This window comes from Euprymna scolopes, chromosome 19, assembly GCF_053919585.1.
Source record: "Euprymna scolopes isolate OS-2025 chromosome 19, ASM5391958v1, whole genome shotgun sequence".
Classification (NCBI taxonomy): domain Eukaryota; kingdom Metazoa; phylum Mollusca; class Cephalopoda; order Sepiida; family Sepiolidae; genus Euprymna; species Euprymna scolopes.
In genome coordinates, this window is record NC_136500.1 from 138,279,527 (window position 1) to 138,299,977 (window position 20,451).

Sequence of the window (20,451 nt, forward strand, 5' to 3'; positions counted from 1 at the left end):
TTCTTTTACTCTGAAATGCCGCCAGAACACTGGCGGTTTTCAAATATCATATTTCTGTCGGTATTTCTATGGATTTTATGACCAAATTTCATTCTTTAGTTAACTATTACGTGTAATTATATTCATGCAGATGTTCTACATGATTTATACTTGCGTAATATTTCAAAAAAAAAAAAAAGCTTATACTAATTACAAACCTCTTTCTATATATATTTATGTATGCGTATATATATTTGTTTTAAAAAGTTTTGCTTTCCAAACTCCTCTGTCAGTTTCTGGTCTACAGACATGAAACTTTATATATAGGGTATTCGAACCTATGCGAAACTTTATTTCGATCTTAGCCGGGGAAAATCGGTGCAAATGTAAATATTTTAAAAATGGAATATTTCAGGTGACTGCGAAAGACGGCATTACGAATATGTATGCGTAACGTAATAGCTATTATTTCATGTTTTAATTTTTAGCCTTGCAACAAAACGTGTCTTCATAGCTTAGACATTTACGTCCAAGAGAAAAAAGTAAATTATAAGCTAAACGTTTTGGTTTCGATTCTGTGTAGTAGCGCACGAGTTATTTTTTTAAATTATAAATCATTACTATATATTGGGTCCGGTATAATATAATAATAAATACGAAATCTGCATTAATCAAAATATCATGTTTAAGCGTATTTTATGACCTGGCAATGCCGGACAGCCTGCTAGTCATATATAACAATAATTTTATGACATCAAAATAGGTTCTCTACAGAGCAATGTAGACTGCGAAAGGCATGTGAGTTTCTTACCGATGAATCGCGATGGGTCCCCAATTAGAACAGATTGTCAATCGATTTGATAAAAAATGGAAGATTTCACCGATTTTGATAACAATTAAAACAGGAGTATGAAATATTCGTTGATCATCATTCAATGCCGGGCAGCTTCTGGTCACCCTGCCTGTTTGATAATCAACTAAATGAAAGGAAAGTATAAAAATGTGTCTAATAACATTAAGTATTCTGCATAAAATATTTCGTGGCGAAATATTAACAATGATGGTTGGTAGTTTATGTCATAATTCTTTAATCTTTAAAATTCGAAAGGAAAATTAAAAATGGAAATTATCGAATTCAGTATTCAGTAGATGGATTGAATTACATTTTGTTAATTTGAAAATGATTATTAATTTGAAAATGATTATTAATTTGAAGATGTTTATTAATTTGAAAATGTAATTTGTTAAATAAAACCTAAACCAGCAAAGATATTTGAACTGTGGGCACATAGAATCTGGTGGAACGTTACTATATTTACCATAATTTGTGGTTAGGTACGGAAAAATGAATGCCGATGCTCAAAATGTATGAATATTTTGACTCCTCCTTTTACTAAAAAATCACAAAAAATAAGGAAATTAACAAATTTTAATAAAATTTTCAGTATTTATCAAATAATAATCACGGAATATAATGAACTAATTATTTTTATTTAAGTCTGAGTGGAAATGTATTATTTTGTTTAAACAAAAAATACCTTTACTAAAGTTATGGTTTTCAGTAGTAAATAAAAAACGCAATTTATTTTTGTTGTCTATATAAATAAAGCATCGTAATTTGTAACAATAAAAATAAAGTAAAATAATTTTTATAGGAACATTATGAAAAAAAGCCCCTGAAGCCCGTATTAATGAATTCGATATAACTCGAAGAAAAATGAATTTCTCGAACTACCGATATTACTATTGAATTAAGCATTGCTTATTTAATATTTTCACACAAAAAAATTATGATTGCAAAAACTATTTCTACGTTTTTTATAAATTACGGGTTTCGAATAATTTTTATATGCAAGATTTTAATAATTTCCTTGCTCGCAAGAATGTGCAACTTTCGACATAACAAATTTTTATATAATATTGAACAAAGAAAAAAATTAATTTAAAAATAGGAACATAGAATAATAATAAAATTAAAACATGAAAAAATTAATACAAATGTTCAAAAAATGAATGTACGGATGCGCGACTGGAGAAAAAAAAGAACTTCCTCCATTTTAATTACATGACGTCATTTTCACAGTCTTTCAACTGCCTGAAATTTTGGGCCTTCGTAATTTTCGTGTTTACAAAATGTTAGTTTGTTGCGTTTTGCGAACGCCAGAATCACTCGGTTTTGGGCTAATTAATTTATGTTTTGTACAAAAAAAATGTGTTTTTTATTATTTAATTCAATATCTTAGGTCTTTACTTTACTAATTATCTTTGAAATAGACCCAGAAAACTAATATTTATCTTTTAAAGGATTTTTTTACAATGAATTTATTTAACTTCAAAATTTAGCTGAATTGGTTAGCTCGCCGTAAAAACATTTTTCATAACTTTTTTTTCACGTGTACAAATGTTTTTTTCCTTTTGGAAATTAAGTTTAGTCTTTAATTTTTCAAATACAATAAAAAGTAGTCGGAAACCTACAAAAAAAATTATGATAAATCGACTTTCAAAACTAGGTCCCCCATTTTTGTCCGTCCATTTTTGCCCGTACCTAATTGTAGTCTAAACTTATCAAGGCCCGGAAGCCACTCGGGGATAAGGGTTATTGCGTATACAGTAATCATTGGGTTAGTATCGTAGTAATCGTTAGTATTGGAGATTTGATAAAGTGTCTTACTTAAGGGGGCGGTTCATCAGGAATTTGTTTATGTTGGACTTGAAGACGTCCAAGTTGTAGTCAGGTGGGAAACAAGCAAACGGAAGAGAGTTCCACAGGCGTGCACTTCTAAACAAGAGGCTTTGTTCATGGAATCTACGTTTTGATTTTGTCACAGATAAAGAGTGGGGAAAACTTTTGGCAGTGGTTTCAGCTAGACGGGTGTTTATTATGAAAGATTGGCGTGGGGGACCAGAGATTGGAGCTCAGACGCGTCCCTATCCTATCAATATTTTGATTTGATACGCCTGACCTTTCTGCTTGTGCGATAATAAAACTTCCCAAATGCACTTGATTAGGCTGTATACAGGTGTTAACTCTGATTCGTTACGGATTGCTCCTTCTTTAATCGGGCATTTTCGATTATCGATGTTCAATACTTCTCGAAGGTATTCCGATTACTAACCTAACTGCGAACACTCAGAATCATAAAGTATATGTGTGTGAAATTTCCGAAAATTGTCCGAGCCATTTCGGTGTCAGTAGGGTAGGAAAATAACTTACAGGCAAAATGCTTTTGATATATGAGTAGAAACCCCACGGGTATGTTAAATATTAGGGAAAACATGTACACACGTGAGAGACATTCTCGCATAAACATATTATATATATATATATATATATATATATATATATATATATATATATATATATGTATGTATGTGTGGGGGGTATGCGTTTGTTTGTTTATACAAGTGAATACCGAGGAGTTTCACATCAGATTAAAAGCATATAGTCTTTTATAAATGTGTTAAAAGTCATATTCTTATTGTAATTAGTTTATATTTTCTGTCTTCATTTCATATTAGTATGGAACACAATATTTGTGCAACGGAAATTATTAGAAATATGATCCGGCTAAAAACTAAGCAATTCGGCGATGGAAAATCCAACCGTTGGATTTCGTTTAATTAAAAAAAAAAAACAACCAGATATGCTTATTATTACAGGATATTTACGTTAAGAGAAAAAAATCTATATATTTAACTAATTCATAATTTAGAAAAAGACTATTTCAATAATTATAAATGCTTATTTTACTTCAAATAGAAACTTCGAAATACAAAACTATGAAATAATATAAAATCGTATATTCAAGAAATTATATATATGTATATATATATATATATATATATATTATTATTATTATTATTATTATTATTATTGTTGTTGTTATTGTTATTGTTATTGTTGTTGTTATTATTATTATTATTATTATTATTATTATTGTTGTTGTTGTTGTTGTTGTTGTTATTATTATTATTATTATTATTATTATTATTATTATTATTATTATTATTATTATTATTAAAGCGGATATGAAATTTAAAATGGGCCGGAGAGAACTAGAGTCTCGACGTTTCGCTTCGCCAATCTCATGCGAGATTTCTTATTGACCACCCTTCTTGAAAAAGCCTGCTTAAGACGGGCGAAACGTCGAGCTTCTAGACCTGTCTGCCCCTATTTTAAATAATATATGCGTCTTATGCGGGCTTTTTCAAGAAGGATAGTCAATAGGAAAGCCCGCATGAGATTGGCGAACCGAAACGCCGAGATACACACACACACACACACACACACACACACACACACACACACACACACACATATATATATATATATATATATATATATATATATATATTAAATCCCCGAAACAGTGTTTCATGGTAAACAACTGATGATCCCTTGAAAAATAAATTATTGGTACTATAGTAAATTCGAGAGCGAGTTGATGCAGTGATTGCAGGTGATTAAATAACTTACTGACTAGATGTTTTTCTAACGAATGATAAAAAATATTTTTTTGTATAGTTTTAAAGGTTAAAAACTTCAAAGACTATATATATATATATATATATATATATATATATATATATATGTATATATATATATATAAACATAAACATCATATATATAAGGATAATAGTACGCCATATATATAACAAAAGACCATTATTTACTGAAGTGAAAGGAAAACCCGGGGGAACTTTACCCAAAAATAAATCTATATTTTTTGTGTGTATTGATAGTCTTATCAACACCCGTTTTTTCTATTTATTTAAAAAGAAAATACAACTTTGTTATTTATGAGTCGTGGAATTGCATTCATCTACAAAAGATCTTGCTAATGTGCATATTTTTTATCGTTTTTAATTAGTTCCCTATTAGTTTTTTTTTTTTGGTTCTCTTATACGATGATCATCTTTATTTAACCATTACGTGTAATTATATTCATACAGATATTCTATATGATTTATATTTGCGTAATATTTGCGTAGAAATGAAGAAAATCAAATTTACTTTGTGTTTATCGTGTTGCCATAACAACGTGATGTAGCCAAGGACGGTAGTGGACGTGAGTCTGTGCGCGTGTGTGCGCGTGTTTTCGTGCTGTGTTTATATTATGCATATTGTTTCGTATCTTATCAACTTTTTCGAATCTATGTGTACACTAATACAGCCCCGTTTTTCGAGCTAAATAAATATGTTACATTGAATAAAAACACGAAAAATATATCCAGTTTGGTAGAAAAGTAACTTTTCTTGCCTCTAATAACATTCATTTGTTATATATTTGTTTTTTGACAACTTTTTCGAATCTATGTGTACAGTAATACAAACCCGAAATGAAAAAACCACGAGTGAACGCGCGTTTTTTTTAGTTTAGTTTCATATATATATATATATATATATATATATATATATAAGTATTTTTAAATTTTATCTTTCTATCTTTAAAAAAAAGTTTTAAAATTTTATCAGCCGGCATAATTTATTTTTAAATATTGAAAAATTCCAGGAAAATTTATTTTTGCTAGATTTTCAAAACATTGTTTTCGTGTTGTGTGTACGGGTCTGCGGCTAGCACCAGAATGGCGGCCGTGATGTCGTAGGTTGGATTGTTAGATTGTGTAAGTTTCGTATTTTTTAATTTGTAAATAACAAGTTATGAAAAAATTAAACCCTTCCAAGATGGACAATAAATAAAGCCATAATATTTTATGGTAAAGGTAAGAGCGTAGGAACCATAGTTTTTTAGGAGATGTGATTATTGGATTAACCAATCAGAAATCGTCTGGTGCACACACATCTCTGTTTTTATAGATATAATAGATATATATATATATATATATATATATAACCAATGAAAGAGAGCTAGAGAGTAATATACATGTATATATATGACTACACAAATAAATACCGATTCATATCACAGCAGATTAAGAGCATATAGTATTTAATAAATGTGTTAAAACTCGAATTTTTATTGCAATGAATTTATTATTTCTATTTCTGTATTAATTTCTTATTCAGTATGGCAAGCAATGTTTTTGCGGAGGAAATTATAAGAAATATGGCCCGGCTAAAAACTGTAACATGAAATGCAAGTCTGGTGAGATTTGCGGTGGATTCTTCGCTTTATCTGTTTACGAAGTTGGTGAGTGGTTTTCCTTTTATTTTACAAGAAAAATGTTAACGTGTATTTAGGTATGTAACCAATTCAACTATGGAAACTCAAATCGCTCGATTTCGTTTCATAAAAAAAAACAAATATGCTTATTATTACAGGATATTTATGTTACAAGAAAAATGTTAACGTTTAATTAGTTATCTAATGAATTCAGCTATGGAAAATGAAATCGCTAGATTTCGACTCATAAAAAAAAATCATATACGCTTATTATAATAGAATGTTTAAGTTAAAAAAAAACTCTATAGATTTAAATAATTCATAAGCAGAAAAAAAACTATTTTAATAATTATAAATTATAAATGAGTTTTGCAATAGGAGAGACAAAAGGGCTATTTTATTAATATTTGGTGATTTTGTACATTTTAAGTAAGAAAACCTGTCGGGAAGTGGGGGAAGGAGAAAGAGAAAGGGAGAAGAGAAAAAGGAAAGGGGGAAAGGGGTTGTTGCTTTTGTTTTTAGTTTTGCAGAACATTTGCAAAAGAGAATAGAAAACAAAAACAAAAAAAAACATTAATGTTAGGCGCATTTTCTCTCAGGAAGCCAATATCGTTAGACAGCCTGATCTGGTAGCCCTAGCTTTCTTTTAAGAATTCAACATCTGTATATAGTGGCTTCACGTAAGCCTATTACGTATTTAACAATAAACCGAATGAAGGCAAAGCATAAAATTATGCCATTAGCAACATTAACAACATTTAATATTATGCATGAAATATTTCATTACGAAATACTGACAGACAGTGTTGCTAGTTCATATCATAATCGCATACGTTCTATTGTAAACGTATTGGCTTCTCATGTTCACCCACGTTGATCCAATTGTCATCAACTTATTAATATGCTTTCTTTTTTTTTCCAGGTGAACCAGATTGTTCCTGCTCAGCATCCGGTGATCCTCATTATCGTACATTTGATGGACAGATGATCCATTTCATGGGAATTTGCAAATATACTTTGGCCACAAACACAACGGGAGCACCCCATTTCTTTGCTGTTGAAGTTAAGAATGAACATCGTGGAAACACGCGCGTATCTTATACCCGAATGGTCGATGTCAAACTGAATGGTGTTACAATTAGACTTTTACCACGAAATAAAGTACTCGTAAGTTGTAACTATTTATTCTATGGTTTATAAAAGAATAACAATCTTCGGGCCAAGATCACAGTGTAGTATATGTTTTGATATACTTCATTTTCATGTACTCGATTACTGGAGGAGAAATCTTTCATGACTGAGACAATTTTTTATTTTTGTCCATATCCAGTCCTTTCTTAGGAGCTGGATTTTTCCCCACATTAAAAACTGATCTTGTGTCTAACTCTGCTCTCGTTGGGAGGCAAGTAAATTGGAACAATATGGATTGGTGCAAATTGCAAACGTCGATGTATAAACTTTATGTTTTTCTCAATAATTCTACGTAGCATTATATATTATTATTTTTTTATTTGAATCCTTGAGCTGAGAAATTTGTATATCTATCTATTTATCTGCGGACTATTAGCTTCATCTTCATAGGTGTTGTTGTTTCACGACGTTTCGGCCAACTAATCCTCTGGCTTTCTTCAGGTGGTTAACCGCGATGAGATAAGAATACTGACTTAACAGTATCCTCTGTAATTACTGCATTTAGCCCCCCCCCCCATCTCGCGGGAGAACGTTTGAGGCCTTCAGGCCAAGATCAAAGTGTAGTATCTGTTCCGGCAGATGCTGCACTTAAGATAATTTGTACCAGTCAATGGAGGGGAAACCCTCTATACTGGGACAATTATTATTTTTGGTAACCAGAGTGCCCCCTTTTTGCCTACTTTTAGGGGAGCTGGTTTTTACCTCACATTAAAAACGGCCTTGTGCCTAATTTGCTCAGTGGGGGAGCAAATAAATACCATCTGTTCCGGCAAATGCTGCAATCAAAGACCATTGCCCTCGTGGCAATCTTCTGGTTCATGTAGGGGCAACCCTACATACAAGCTGGCTCTCACTATCCAGCTCCCATTTCCCACCTCTCGGGAGCTGGTCCCCTTTTCCCTACCTCATTTCTCCACATTAAAAAACGTCCTTGTGCCTAATTTGCTCCTTGTGGAGAAGCAAATAAATCCACTCCGTGATTACTGTATTCCTCTATCCACTGCACCACGGGCCCCGGAGACGCAGTGGTTGGAGGCGTTGAATCTACGGTTTCAAGTAAGCATTGCTTGAAGAGAGCGGTTTCAATATTACCCAAAACATTCAGAGGATTAGCTGGCAAAAAGTTGGTGACACAATAACATCTATGAAAAGCAGTAATTATTGGGGATACAGTTACAAGACTCAGTATTCCTGAAGACGGCCGGAGGAATTAGTCGACGAAACGCCGTGAAACAACTATGAAGATAAGGATAACAGTCCGCAAATAAATAAAAAAATAAATTACACATTTCAAAAGAATTCCAATAAAAAATAATATATAATGTGACAGTCCGCAGATAAATATATTCCACGTAGAATATTATTAACCTTGATTCAATGTTTGATTTCTCTTTTATAAAATTAGAATTCAGTATCGATAAAGTACATCTTTATTTGTGCGTTGCAATCACATGAATGCATAATTTTAACGGTTTTTTTTCTTGGATGATACTAAAATTATTTACATCATAGATAAAGGCAAATATTGATTTACATATAAAATGGCTGTAACGTTCAAAATGAAAGTAGAAAGTATATTGTTACAGACTGCGGACGCGCGTATGCAAGTGCATAGGTAATGCAAAATACCGTCACCAGTACGGAAAAAAATGACTATAAAAAGGAGACAGAGCATGTTAAAGAATATTAAATTACAGACGTGGGTGACGTCATGGTCATAACGAGAAGTCACACGTTGCCGTAGAATGAAGATATAAATGTCGTTATTACAAAAAAAGGCAGTCGAGTTATTATCTGTCAAATGTTCTTTGCGGCGTAGGCTGCATAAAACGCGTAGGTCCCGCTTGTAAACGTGTGTAACGTTACAATATGTGTATTGTTTAGTGAACCCTTTTCGGAGTCAACGGCCAACTAGCACCATGTGTGTTTGTGTGTATGTGTGTGTGTGTTCGGGGTGGAGAGGGCTCCCGTAAGCCGTGGTGAAGGCAACCTTTCTCGGAGAAACAAATCTCTGATTTAAAAAAAACATAAAGCGGGAGACCAGTACCCGTATTAAGCTGGTCTGCAGTTTAACTTGTTACTGGCTATCTTGCTCTTGCTTGTTGCTGGATCTCAACATTTTGAACCGAGAGAGAGAGAGAGAGACTTAGCTGTCGTACAAAGCTAAGACTGTAACATCATCTGTGTAAAGATACTCGTTCAGGCATTTGTCTATTAAAATGGTCCTGTAGAAATGGAAGCTATTTTGGGGCTCATGGACTTTAAGTGTCTGAGGGAGTGGCACGCGTCTGACAAGACGTTGCAATCATCATTGTTTAGTTATAAGAAACTTTCCAATATACAACATCGTCGATATCTTTTGCTATAATTTGATTTTTCAATATATTTTAATTGTAACAAAAATAGAAATTATTCTTTGTAAAATAAACCCTGACAAATTGCGTGTGTGTGTGTGTGTGAGTGCGTGTGTGTGTGTGTGTGTGGGTGTGTGTGTGTGTGTTCATTCTTCAGAATGCTAGAATAACACTTCCAACCGCATTCAACATTTTTTTACACGGTGGTTACCACTTATCAAGGTCCAGAAGCCTCTCAGGGATAAGAGTTATTGCAAGTACAGTACGTTAGTGTGGATATTTAATGAAGTGTTTACTTAAGGGGGCGGTTCATCAGGAATTTGTTAACGATGGACTTGAAGACATCCAGGTTGTAGTCAGGTGGGAAGCAGGAAGACGGAACAGAGTTCCACAGGCGTGCAATTCTAAGAAAGAAGCTTTGTTCATGGAATCTACGTTTTGATTTAGGCACAGATAAAGAGTGGGGAAATTTTTTTACAGTGAATTCAGCTAGACGGGTGTTTTTCGTGAAAGGTTGGCGAGGGGGGACCAGAGATTGGAGTTCAGATGGGCACCTGTCATGGAAATAACGATAAAACAAAGACAGGCTCGCAACGTCTCTTCCACACTGATTGAAACGCATTACATTTTTTAGCAGCCTCGTCAAAACAACACACCGAGCACGTTGGCTATTCCAACAATAACTTCCACACATTTTACTATTATGTAAAGAAAATAAATTACAAGTTGATAAATCGACAAAACAATATTTCAATAATCACCAACAAATACAGACATTGCAGAAATAAATAAAATAAATATCTACTAGCAATCAATCATCTTCCAGTTGCATAAACTATTACAAACCTTCCTATAAAGTTGGATACACGAGTGTCTTTTAGTCAATGAAGTATGACTGTTTAGTATGATTGTAATGTTATGCTGAATAATGGTTAATATTATTAATAATGTCTACATTAGGAAATTACCAGAAGTCATTATTCGATATAATGAACGAATAATAATATGGATTGGGTGAAAAGAAAACGTTTATATAAAAATTCTTTTCTTGTATTTTAATATGTAACATATAATATTTATGTTCTCTAAATATTTATGTATTAATATTTTAAGTATGTTACGACGGGTGTGCAATAAGTAATGCCCCTGACTCACTTCCCATAGCAGTAGAGCAACGAAACTTGGCACAGTTATTAGTCTTTCTCTACATACGAACCACCCAGAGTTATGCATTTCTCCCATCGTTTGATGCAGCTCTGGAGACCGTTTTTGTAGAACACCCCAGGTTGGTCCTCCAACCACAACGTGACTTCAAAAATAAAGGTTGCATCATCTGGGAAACGCTTTCTTTTCAAACACAACTTCATGGCTTGGAAGAGGTGAAAGTCAGAGGGTGCAAGGTCAGGAGATTAGGGAGGATGGGGAGGATTTCATTACCACACGCCCGTGCTTCTAATCTGGCGACATGCGAGTTGTGGACCGGAGCGTTGTCCTGCAGGAGGAGGGTACTTTGCTGATCTTGCCCCGCTTCTTGATTTTGATAGCTTCCCTTAATTTCCTCAAAAGTGAAGCATAATAGGCTCCTGTAATTGTTGTACTCTTTGCCAGGAAATCTGTCATCACTACTCTGTCCTGGTCCCAGAAGACCGTGAGCATGACCTTGCTAGTGGAGGGCTGCACCCTTGCCTCCTTTGGAGGTGTGAGTTCAAGTGCTTCGATTGCATTGACTGGGCTTTGATCTCTGGATCATAGTGATGGACCCAGGTTTCATCCTGTGTAATCAGTCTTTTGAAAAACTGTGACTCATCTTCTTCGCACATTTCCAAATTCATCCTCGAGCACTCGACGCGTTCTCGCGTCTTGAATGGTGTGAGCAACCTGAGAATCCATCTAGCAGACACCTTATGCATATGCAAACGGTCATGAATAATAGTTTCTACACACCTTGTATTAATCTTGACATCTTGGGCTATTTGGCGAATAGTAACGCGCCGATCTTCCAAAATCGCAGCCTCAACTTGACGGACAGATGCCTCATCAATGGCAGAAGGGGGCGACCAGGTCTGGGAGCTGTTTCTACAGACTTCCGGCCATGTTTGAATTCACGATGCCAGCGTTTTACAAGGTCATATGATGGGGCATTATCACCATAAGTTTCTTTCATTTTATCACAAGTCTCCTATGGTGTGCGTCCTTTCAAATACAAAAACCGGATCACTGCTCGACATTCAACAGGCTCCATTTCACACCTGACTCAGTTCAAACACCTGTAAAACAGAAACCACAATTAGTTAAGAGCTGTAATTTGCCACATAACCCGTAGAGATATAAATCATTGTCACATGCAAAATTTCAGCTAAATCAGACAACTGTGAGTGGGTCAAGGGCATTACTTATTGCACGCCCCTCTTATGAGTAAGTTTGAAGTAAATTATATAATATGTTAGAGCCAGGAGTAGACAGATTATATTTGGTTTCATAAATGTTAATGTTTTATCAAATTTTACTATGCATTTAAAATATGACAAATATTTTTTAAACTCTTAATTCAGCTTTTTAATATTTGCTTATAATAGATTGCGTAAATTTAATATTAAAAAAGTAAAATATTTGTTGTCATAAAAAAATTCAATTATGTTTCTTTCATAATTTCAAGCAGCATATTGTTTATGATAATTCTGTGTGTAACAAATATTAGAATGAATTTCTGGTAAAATAGCATCATTTTCTCGTAAAATAGGATTCAGTTCTGGTAGATTATGATTAATTTCTGATAAAATATGATTGATTTGTGGTAAAATAGGATTTATTTCTGGTGGAATAGGATTATTTTCTGGTAATATAGGATTATTTTCTGATAAAATAGGATTAATTTCTGGTGAAAATAGGATTAATTTCTGCTACAACAAAAATGACTTCTGGTAAAATAGGATCAATTTCTTGTAAAATAGGATTAATTTCTTGTAAAATAGGATTAATTTCTGGTAACCTATGATTAATCTCTGGAAAATTAGCAATCATTTCTGGTAAAATAGGATTTATTTCTGGTAAAATAGAAATAATTTCTCGTAAAATAGGATTTATTTCTGGTAAAATAGTAGTTATGATAAAATAATATTAATTTCTGGTGCAATAGACATTGACTAATACATTAGATGTTATGGAAGATTTTCAATTTTACAAGTATGTCATACTTTATAAAATAGCACAGAGTAATAAGGTTTTAAAATGCTGTTAAATATTATATATTTTCACATATATTTATTATAATGTATATGATGATGCTTAATATACATGTTTAGCAAAAGAAAGATTCAAATAAATATTTATTATTTTGTAATAAAAAATTGTCGCATCATACACAATACACTATCGATATTTTTCACTCATCATTTCAGGTGAATGGTGAGAAAAGGTCATTTCCAATCAACAGCGATTTGGGATACGCCATCACTTATTCTCGTGGTTGGGTTACAGTTTCAACAGAATGGGGTCTCCGTGTTCAGTTTGACGGGAAACATCGAGTCTCAGTGAAAGTTCCTGGAACGTTTTCTAACAAGTTGACCGGAATCTGTGGAAATTGCAACAGGAAGAAAGACGACTACCGAACGAAAGAAGGGGAAGACGTGTCGAAAAATCGCAACAGATTTTCGTTAATTGGAAACAGTTTTAAGGTGAAAGACGACAGCGACAAACCACAAACAAAGTAAGTCAAATAGTTTGTTTTTCGTTTCTTACGTAATTGTCATTAATAAACACAGGAATTGTTGAAAATTATACGATCAAACATTTTCTTGCATTATGTGTAAAAAAACAGAAGTGGATATAAAATCAGTCGAAATTATTTCCTTTTTTATAGTTTTTTAATCTTTGGTGCATTTTTATTGCAAAACGTGTTTCAAGATTTGATTCTTTATTAGTGTACAAAACTTACTTCATATTATGATAAGAATTTAACGCTACATATTACAACTGCATTCGTTGGCATATCTGCAAACGACACTAGCATCTATGGTTTTCAGGTCCTGCACACTTGTTTTTACCAGCGCACGTCCTTAAAATTGAAGGAGCTAAATTATACATTTAAATAGGCGATGTAACAAAACTATATGTGTATACAAAACAAAACAGGATTATTTACATCTTTATTTTTATAGTATTTTAATCCTTTTTGCATTTGTAGCTGCAATCCTGCTCTTTATCCAATGTTTTAGTGACAAACAAAAAGGATCTTCTTTTGAAAAGGATTGCACGCTACGTATTGTCAACAGAGTTGAAAACTATTATATAAGATTATACAAATTATTAAAATAAATATACATGCATTTTAAAATACATGAGTATGTAATTTAAAATATATAGTGTGGTATTGAAACTGCAATATCGTATTGGAAATATTATTAAATATATCTAAATAGATGCACACAGTATTTAATATGCTTATATTTGTATTTTTTACAGTAAAAGTGTATACTTACGGTTATATACATGCATGTCTCCGTAGATATATATATATATATATGTTTTCTTTGCATGAATTAAACGTATATATTCATATATAATATATTGAGCATTTATATAGTTATATATCTATCTATCTATAAAAGCAAACATGTGTGTGAACACTAGGAAAAGTTTTGATTGGCTAATCTAAAACTCAAAACACCTAATAAACGATGATTCCAATCGTTTTAATTTCAGCATCAAATGAAATACAATAATTTATTGTTAATCTTCGGGGGGGGGTTAATTTTTTTTTCTAAGTAAATATTTGCAAAAATACAATTATACGAAACTACCCGCAAAAGACATTGTATATACGAAAATTGCCATTTATATCCAACTCTTATGTCTGGTTTCTATAGCAACACACCCGCACGCACATATACGCGCACTGACTGCTGGCTTAAATTAGTTATAGATTTAAGACATATTATTTTTTATTTTGAACTTCTCTTGTATTTAATATTTTTTTTACATTTTTGAATTTTTTAAACTGACTTTTTTAATTAAACACTTACGGCAAAATTTCAAGCAATAACAAATTCTTTAAAAAAAATTCTTCAAACGTCTGTTTCCTATTTAAAAAAAAATGTTTCTTTTCGTCGATTAATTTATTTTTTCTTCGGTCACAGCTTTAGTAACCGAAAAAAATAATGAATTTATCGACAAAAATTAATAAATAATTTTTTTAAATGCATACAAACAGAAATCTAGCCTGCAATAATTTTTTTTTATTATTGTTTATTATTGTTTATTATTGTTTATTATTGTTTATTATTTTTTATTATTGTTTATTATTGTTTATTATTGTTTATTATTGTTTATTATTGTCTGAAATTATTTCCTTTGGTTGAAATAATTAATTATATTAGATTTTCCTTGCATGCAACTTTTCCTTTCAGCTGATTTGCTAGGATGGTCAAATTCATTTTAATGGCATCGATAATTTACAGAAATTCCTTAATTGATATAGAAATTATATTGATATAGAAATTTTTATAAATATATGTATATGTATAAATATATGTATATGTATAAATATATATATGTATAAATGTATATATATATATATGTACAGATATATATATATATGTATAAATATATATATATGTGTGTGTGTATATATATATATATAACTACTTAATTTACTCACATAAAATTAATATACGACAGTATAGATTTATGCGTAAACTTTCAGTATTTACTTCAGAAGTGCTCAATATATAGGTAGAGCTAGTTAGTAATTAATAAAATATATATGGCGATTAAGCTACACTGAATATTCCGCGTTTCATCCACTTTAGGACTCTTCAGGCTTACGCCTAGAGTGGAAGAAACGCGGAATATTCAGTGCAGCTTAATCGCAATATATACTTTATAATTACTATATATATATATACATATATATATATATACATATATATATATATATATATATATATATCTTCTATAATAAAAAGCTGAACGTCTGTGCGAGTGTATGGTCACAATATACTATATGGTTGACTCTTATAGAAAACTGATCACATAAAATGATAGAAGATGTATCGAGACACAGGAATGGGTATGTTCGATCTGGCATAAGGATGATCCATTAAAATTGTGGTGTCTGCGTTCGCGCCTCGTCCACAAAGTATGGAAATAAATAATTTAAAAATTTAAAAAAACACGTTTATAAGTGTTGTTGATATAGATGTACATAAATGTAAATTTGATAAGTATGTTTTAACTTAAATAGGGATGGTATAATAAAATTGTGCGGTCTGTGGTCTAGAATGGAAATAGGCACAAACATTAATAAAGACTTTTCATATCTATCTGCATAAGTATACTTTGATAATTATGTTTCAGTTTGAAGAAATATGGTATAATAAAATTATGGGGTGTTCGTTCGCGCCTGACCTCCATAGAATGGAAATATGTCACAAAGTTTAACAAGGTTTTTAATATAGATCCACAGAATATTGTGATAAGTGTTTCAGTGTGAACAGGTATGGTATAATAAATTATGGGGGTTATCTATATTATTTTTACTTTCATCATATTTTGCTTTGGTTTTGATACCCCCAAATTCGAAGCTATCTCTTTACAACGCTTCCTTTTCATGACCTATCATACTTTAATATATCAGAGTCCATTTTCTTTAGGCTGTTTTTGAACCCAGTTAACGACGGGTACTTTTGCTAGTATATATATATATATATATATATATATATATATATGTATATATATATATAAATATATATATATAAGTGGTACTCTTTGCCAGGAATCTGTAATCACTACTCCGTTCTGGTTCCAGAAGACTGTGAGCATGACCTTGCCAGCGGGGGGCTGCACCCTTGGTGGTGATTCCAAGTGCTTCGACTGCATTGACTGGGCTTTGGTCTCTGGATAATAGTGATGGACTCAGGTTTCATCCTGTGTAATCAGTCTTTTCGTAAAATAAAGATATCAAGTTTTCCTGAAAATAAAAGTAGTTTTCCCTGTGCTTTCATCTAACAATTTACACTTTTCATAAACATATTTTTACGATGTAAAAAAAAAAAACAGACCCTATTAACAATTGTTTACAGGCGGAAAAAACAATTGGGGCGTTGAAAACGTACACAGAAAAACAATACGTTTTATTGTCGCATTGATTATTTATTTTTAACGCAAATTATAAAAACCATATTTTCGGGGTTATTTATTTATGTTAATAGTGTAAAAGAAAATGTATGAATGTTTTTAAGAAAGGGGTATTTATAAATGGAGAATAAATTTTAAAGGCGGTGGGTAAATCGCCGTTGTAAAATGCTCTTATAGTTGTCAACGGGTTAAAGTAGATTTATTTGTGAGAAAATTTCGTTAAAATAACCTTAACGTAATATGGAAATGAACGATGTAAAAAAATGCAGAAAGTATAAACAATTGCTTATTTGGATAATTTAAACGCGAAAAAAAAGAACAATTGGGACGGTAAAAACGTACACAGTAAAACAATAAGTTTTATTGTCGCGTTGATTATTTATTTGTAACGCAATTAAAAAAAACAGCAAAAGTAGCAATTTGTCTTTATTTGTTTACGCTGTTATGGTTTTAAATTCATGTACGCATGCGCAACTGGAAGTCGTAAACCGGATGTGGGGTTACAACATCCGTTACAACGTCATTTGAGTTTTATAATTATATATATATATATATATATATATATATATATATATATATATACATATTCTTATGCTAGAGCGTTTTTATCTTATATTCTACGCAATTATGTAGAATGTAGAAATTATGCATAAATAATAATATTCAGTATAATAATTAAATTAAACCAATCATCTAATAAGAGACTATATAAATGAATATGTAATGAATAAACGCTCTCTATTCAAAGAAATGTGCATATTAGTTAACTTAAGTCGCTCACATATCTATGACTGAGTATATTAAGGAGTCCGTTTTAAAATTTTTGAATAAACAAAAAGGTCTTAAATATCAATCTTAGAGCGTGAAAAAAACTAAACTTTATATATATATATATATATTAAATTTATTTATACAAACATTAATGGCTACATATGTGCATACATGTTTCTGTAATCACCCGCGTTGGGGGACTACGTATTCAGGACAAGAATTACCGTCGAAAACCCTTGGCCTGAAGACGTAGTACCCCAACGCGGGTGATTACAGAAACATGTATGCACATATGTAGCCATTAATGTTTGTATAAATAAATTTAATATACTTGCTTTGTTCATTCATTGAGCACTCTTTGGTAGACACATGTTGTTTCATTGGATGTACTTCTAGAAAACTAAACTCTGCTGACTATATATATATATATATATATATATATATATATATATATATATATATAGAGAGAGAGAGAGAGAGAGAGAGAGAGAGTATAAATTCTTTATAGCAACTTTGCATAGAAAAATGTTGTTAGCTTCTCTTTGCCATATCGTGTTCCCTTGTAAATATTAGCAACATCAAGTGTGATGTTTTTATTACAAAGCAAATGTAAAAAAAAAACATTCAGTAAATTTATACTTGTATAATTGAATAACTTAAAAATCTCATTTTAAAACCTGATGTTTTAAAAACACTCCCTCGTTTTTGTTTTGTTTGGTGTATTAATTAGAATTGTGTAATAGTCATGGAATATATAAGACGAGCATTGATAATTTGGGTAATTTTGATAATTTGATAAAACTTGCGGAGAACGCTCTGTTTTACGGTTGTTGTAAAAATGGAACGGAAATTTAAATTTCGTTCCGTTTTTATCTTTTTTCTTTATTGTGCCTCCAAAAAAAAAACGAACGTAATCGAAAGAATAACATTGAACAATTGTACTTTTTATATATAAAAAAAATCGACGAAAAATTTCTTTATAAAAATAAATTTTCATATCTAAAACGAATGGCTTCGAAGAGGTGAAAGTCAGAGGGTGCAAAGTCAGAAGAGTAGGGAGGATGGGGATGACTTCATAACCACACGCCCATGCTTCTGATCTGGCGACATGCGAGTTGTGGACCGGAGCGTAGTCCTGCAAGACGAAGTTACCTTTGCTGATCTTGCCCCGCCTCTTGATTTTGATAGCTTTCCTTAATTTCCTCAAAAGTAAAGCATAATAGGCTCCTGTAAGTGTGGATGTGGAGTTACAACGTCATTTGAGTTTTATATATATATATATATATATATATGTGTGTATATATATATATATACATATTCTTATGCTAGAGCGTTTTTATCCTATATTCTACGCAATTATGTAGAATGTAGAAATTATGCATAAATAATAATATTCAGTATAATAATTAAATTAAACCAATCATCTAATAAGAGACTATATAAATGAATATGTAATGAATAAATGCTCTCTATTCAAAGAAATGTGCAAATTAGTTAACTTAAGTCGCTCACATATCTATGACTGAGTATATTAAGGAGTCCGTTTTAAAATTTTTGAATAAACAAAAAGGTCTTAAATATCAATCTTAGAGCGTGAAAAAAACTAAACTTTATATATATATATATATATTAAATTTATTTATACAAACATTAATGGCTACATATGTGCATACATATTTCTGTAATCACCCGCGTTGGAAGACTACGTCTTAAGGCCAAGAATTACCGTGGAAAACCCTTAGCCCGAAGACGTAGTACCCCAACGCGGGTGATTACAGAAACATGTATGCACATATGTAGCCATTAATGTTTGTATAAATAAATTTAATATACCTGCTTTGTTCACTCATTGAGCACTCTTTGGTAGACACATGTTGTTTCATTGGATGTACTTCTAGAAAACTAAACTCTACTGGCTATATATATATATATATATATATATATATATATATATATATATATATATATATATATACAGAGAGAGAGAGAGAGAGAGAGTATAAATTCTTACAGCAACTTTGCATAGAAAAGTTTTGTTATCTTCTCTTTGCCATATCGTGTTCCCTTGTAAATATTAGCAACATCAAGTGTGATGTTTTTATAACAAAGCAAATGTAAAAAAAAAACATTCAGTAAATTTATACTTGTATAATTGAATAACTTAAAAATCTCATTTTAAAACCTGATTTTTTAAAACACTCCCCCGTTTGTTTTGTTTTGTGTATTAATTAGAATTGTGTAATAGTCATGGAATATATAAGATGAGCATTGATAATTTGGGTAATTTTTATAATTAGGTAAAACTTGCGGAGAACGCTCTGTTTTACGGTTGTTGTGAAAATGGAACGGAAATTTAAATTTCGTTCCGTTTTTATCTTTTTTCTTTATTGTGCCTCCAAAAAAAAACGAACGTAATCGAAAGAATAACATTGAACAATTGTACTTTTTATATATAAAAAAAAAAACGACGAAAAATTTCTTTATAAAAATAAATTTTCATATCTAAAACGAAATAATTTAATTGTTAAACGAAAAAAATCAATTTGTTACACTTTTTTTTACATAAGTCCATCAAAGTTTACATTAGAAATGCCGACTTTTATATGTTACAACGAATAAACACCCTCACCTCCCCATGTTAAGAACGGCTTTCGAAATAGACTTCCCCCAACCTCCTCATTTTTAGAACAGCTTTCGGAATAGATACCCCGAACCTTGTCAGCACACCTGAAAACGTATAAAAGTTGACATGTCAAATGTGGACGAGGAGTTAAACGTAATGAAAAAATGTTCAGAATTTTAAACGGAAGAAAATTCAACTTTCAGTACCATTTTTACAACATGTCGAGGATGTAATTTTCACGGTTAGGCCAATGTAATCTACAAAATTTCGAAAC

At 31.5% G+C, this 20,451-nt stretch overlaps 1 protein-coding gene across 1 annotated transcript in view; it reads left to right on the forward strand.

The window, feature by feature from the left end:
* LOC145239994 (IgGFc-binding protein-like) overlaps positions 1–20,451 on the forward strand; it is a 266,786-nt gene that overhangs the window by 135,001 nt on the left and 111,334 nt on the right. Inside the window, exons 35-37 of the mRNA XM_080103577.1 lie at positions 6,008–6,131; positions 7,027–7,271; positions 13,048–13,355. Coding sequence (XP_079959703.1) covers positions 6,008–6,131; positions 7,027–7,271; positions 13,048–13,355 — 677 coding nt within the window. The remainder of the gene's footprint in view (positions 1–6,007; positions 6,132–7,026; positions 7,272–13,047; positions 13,356–20,451) is intronic.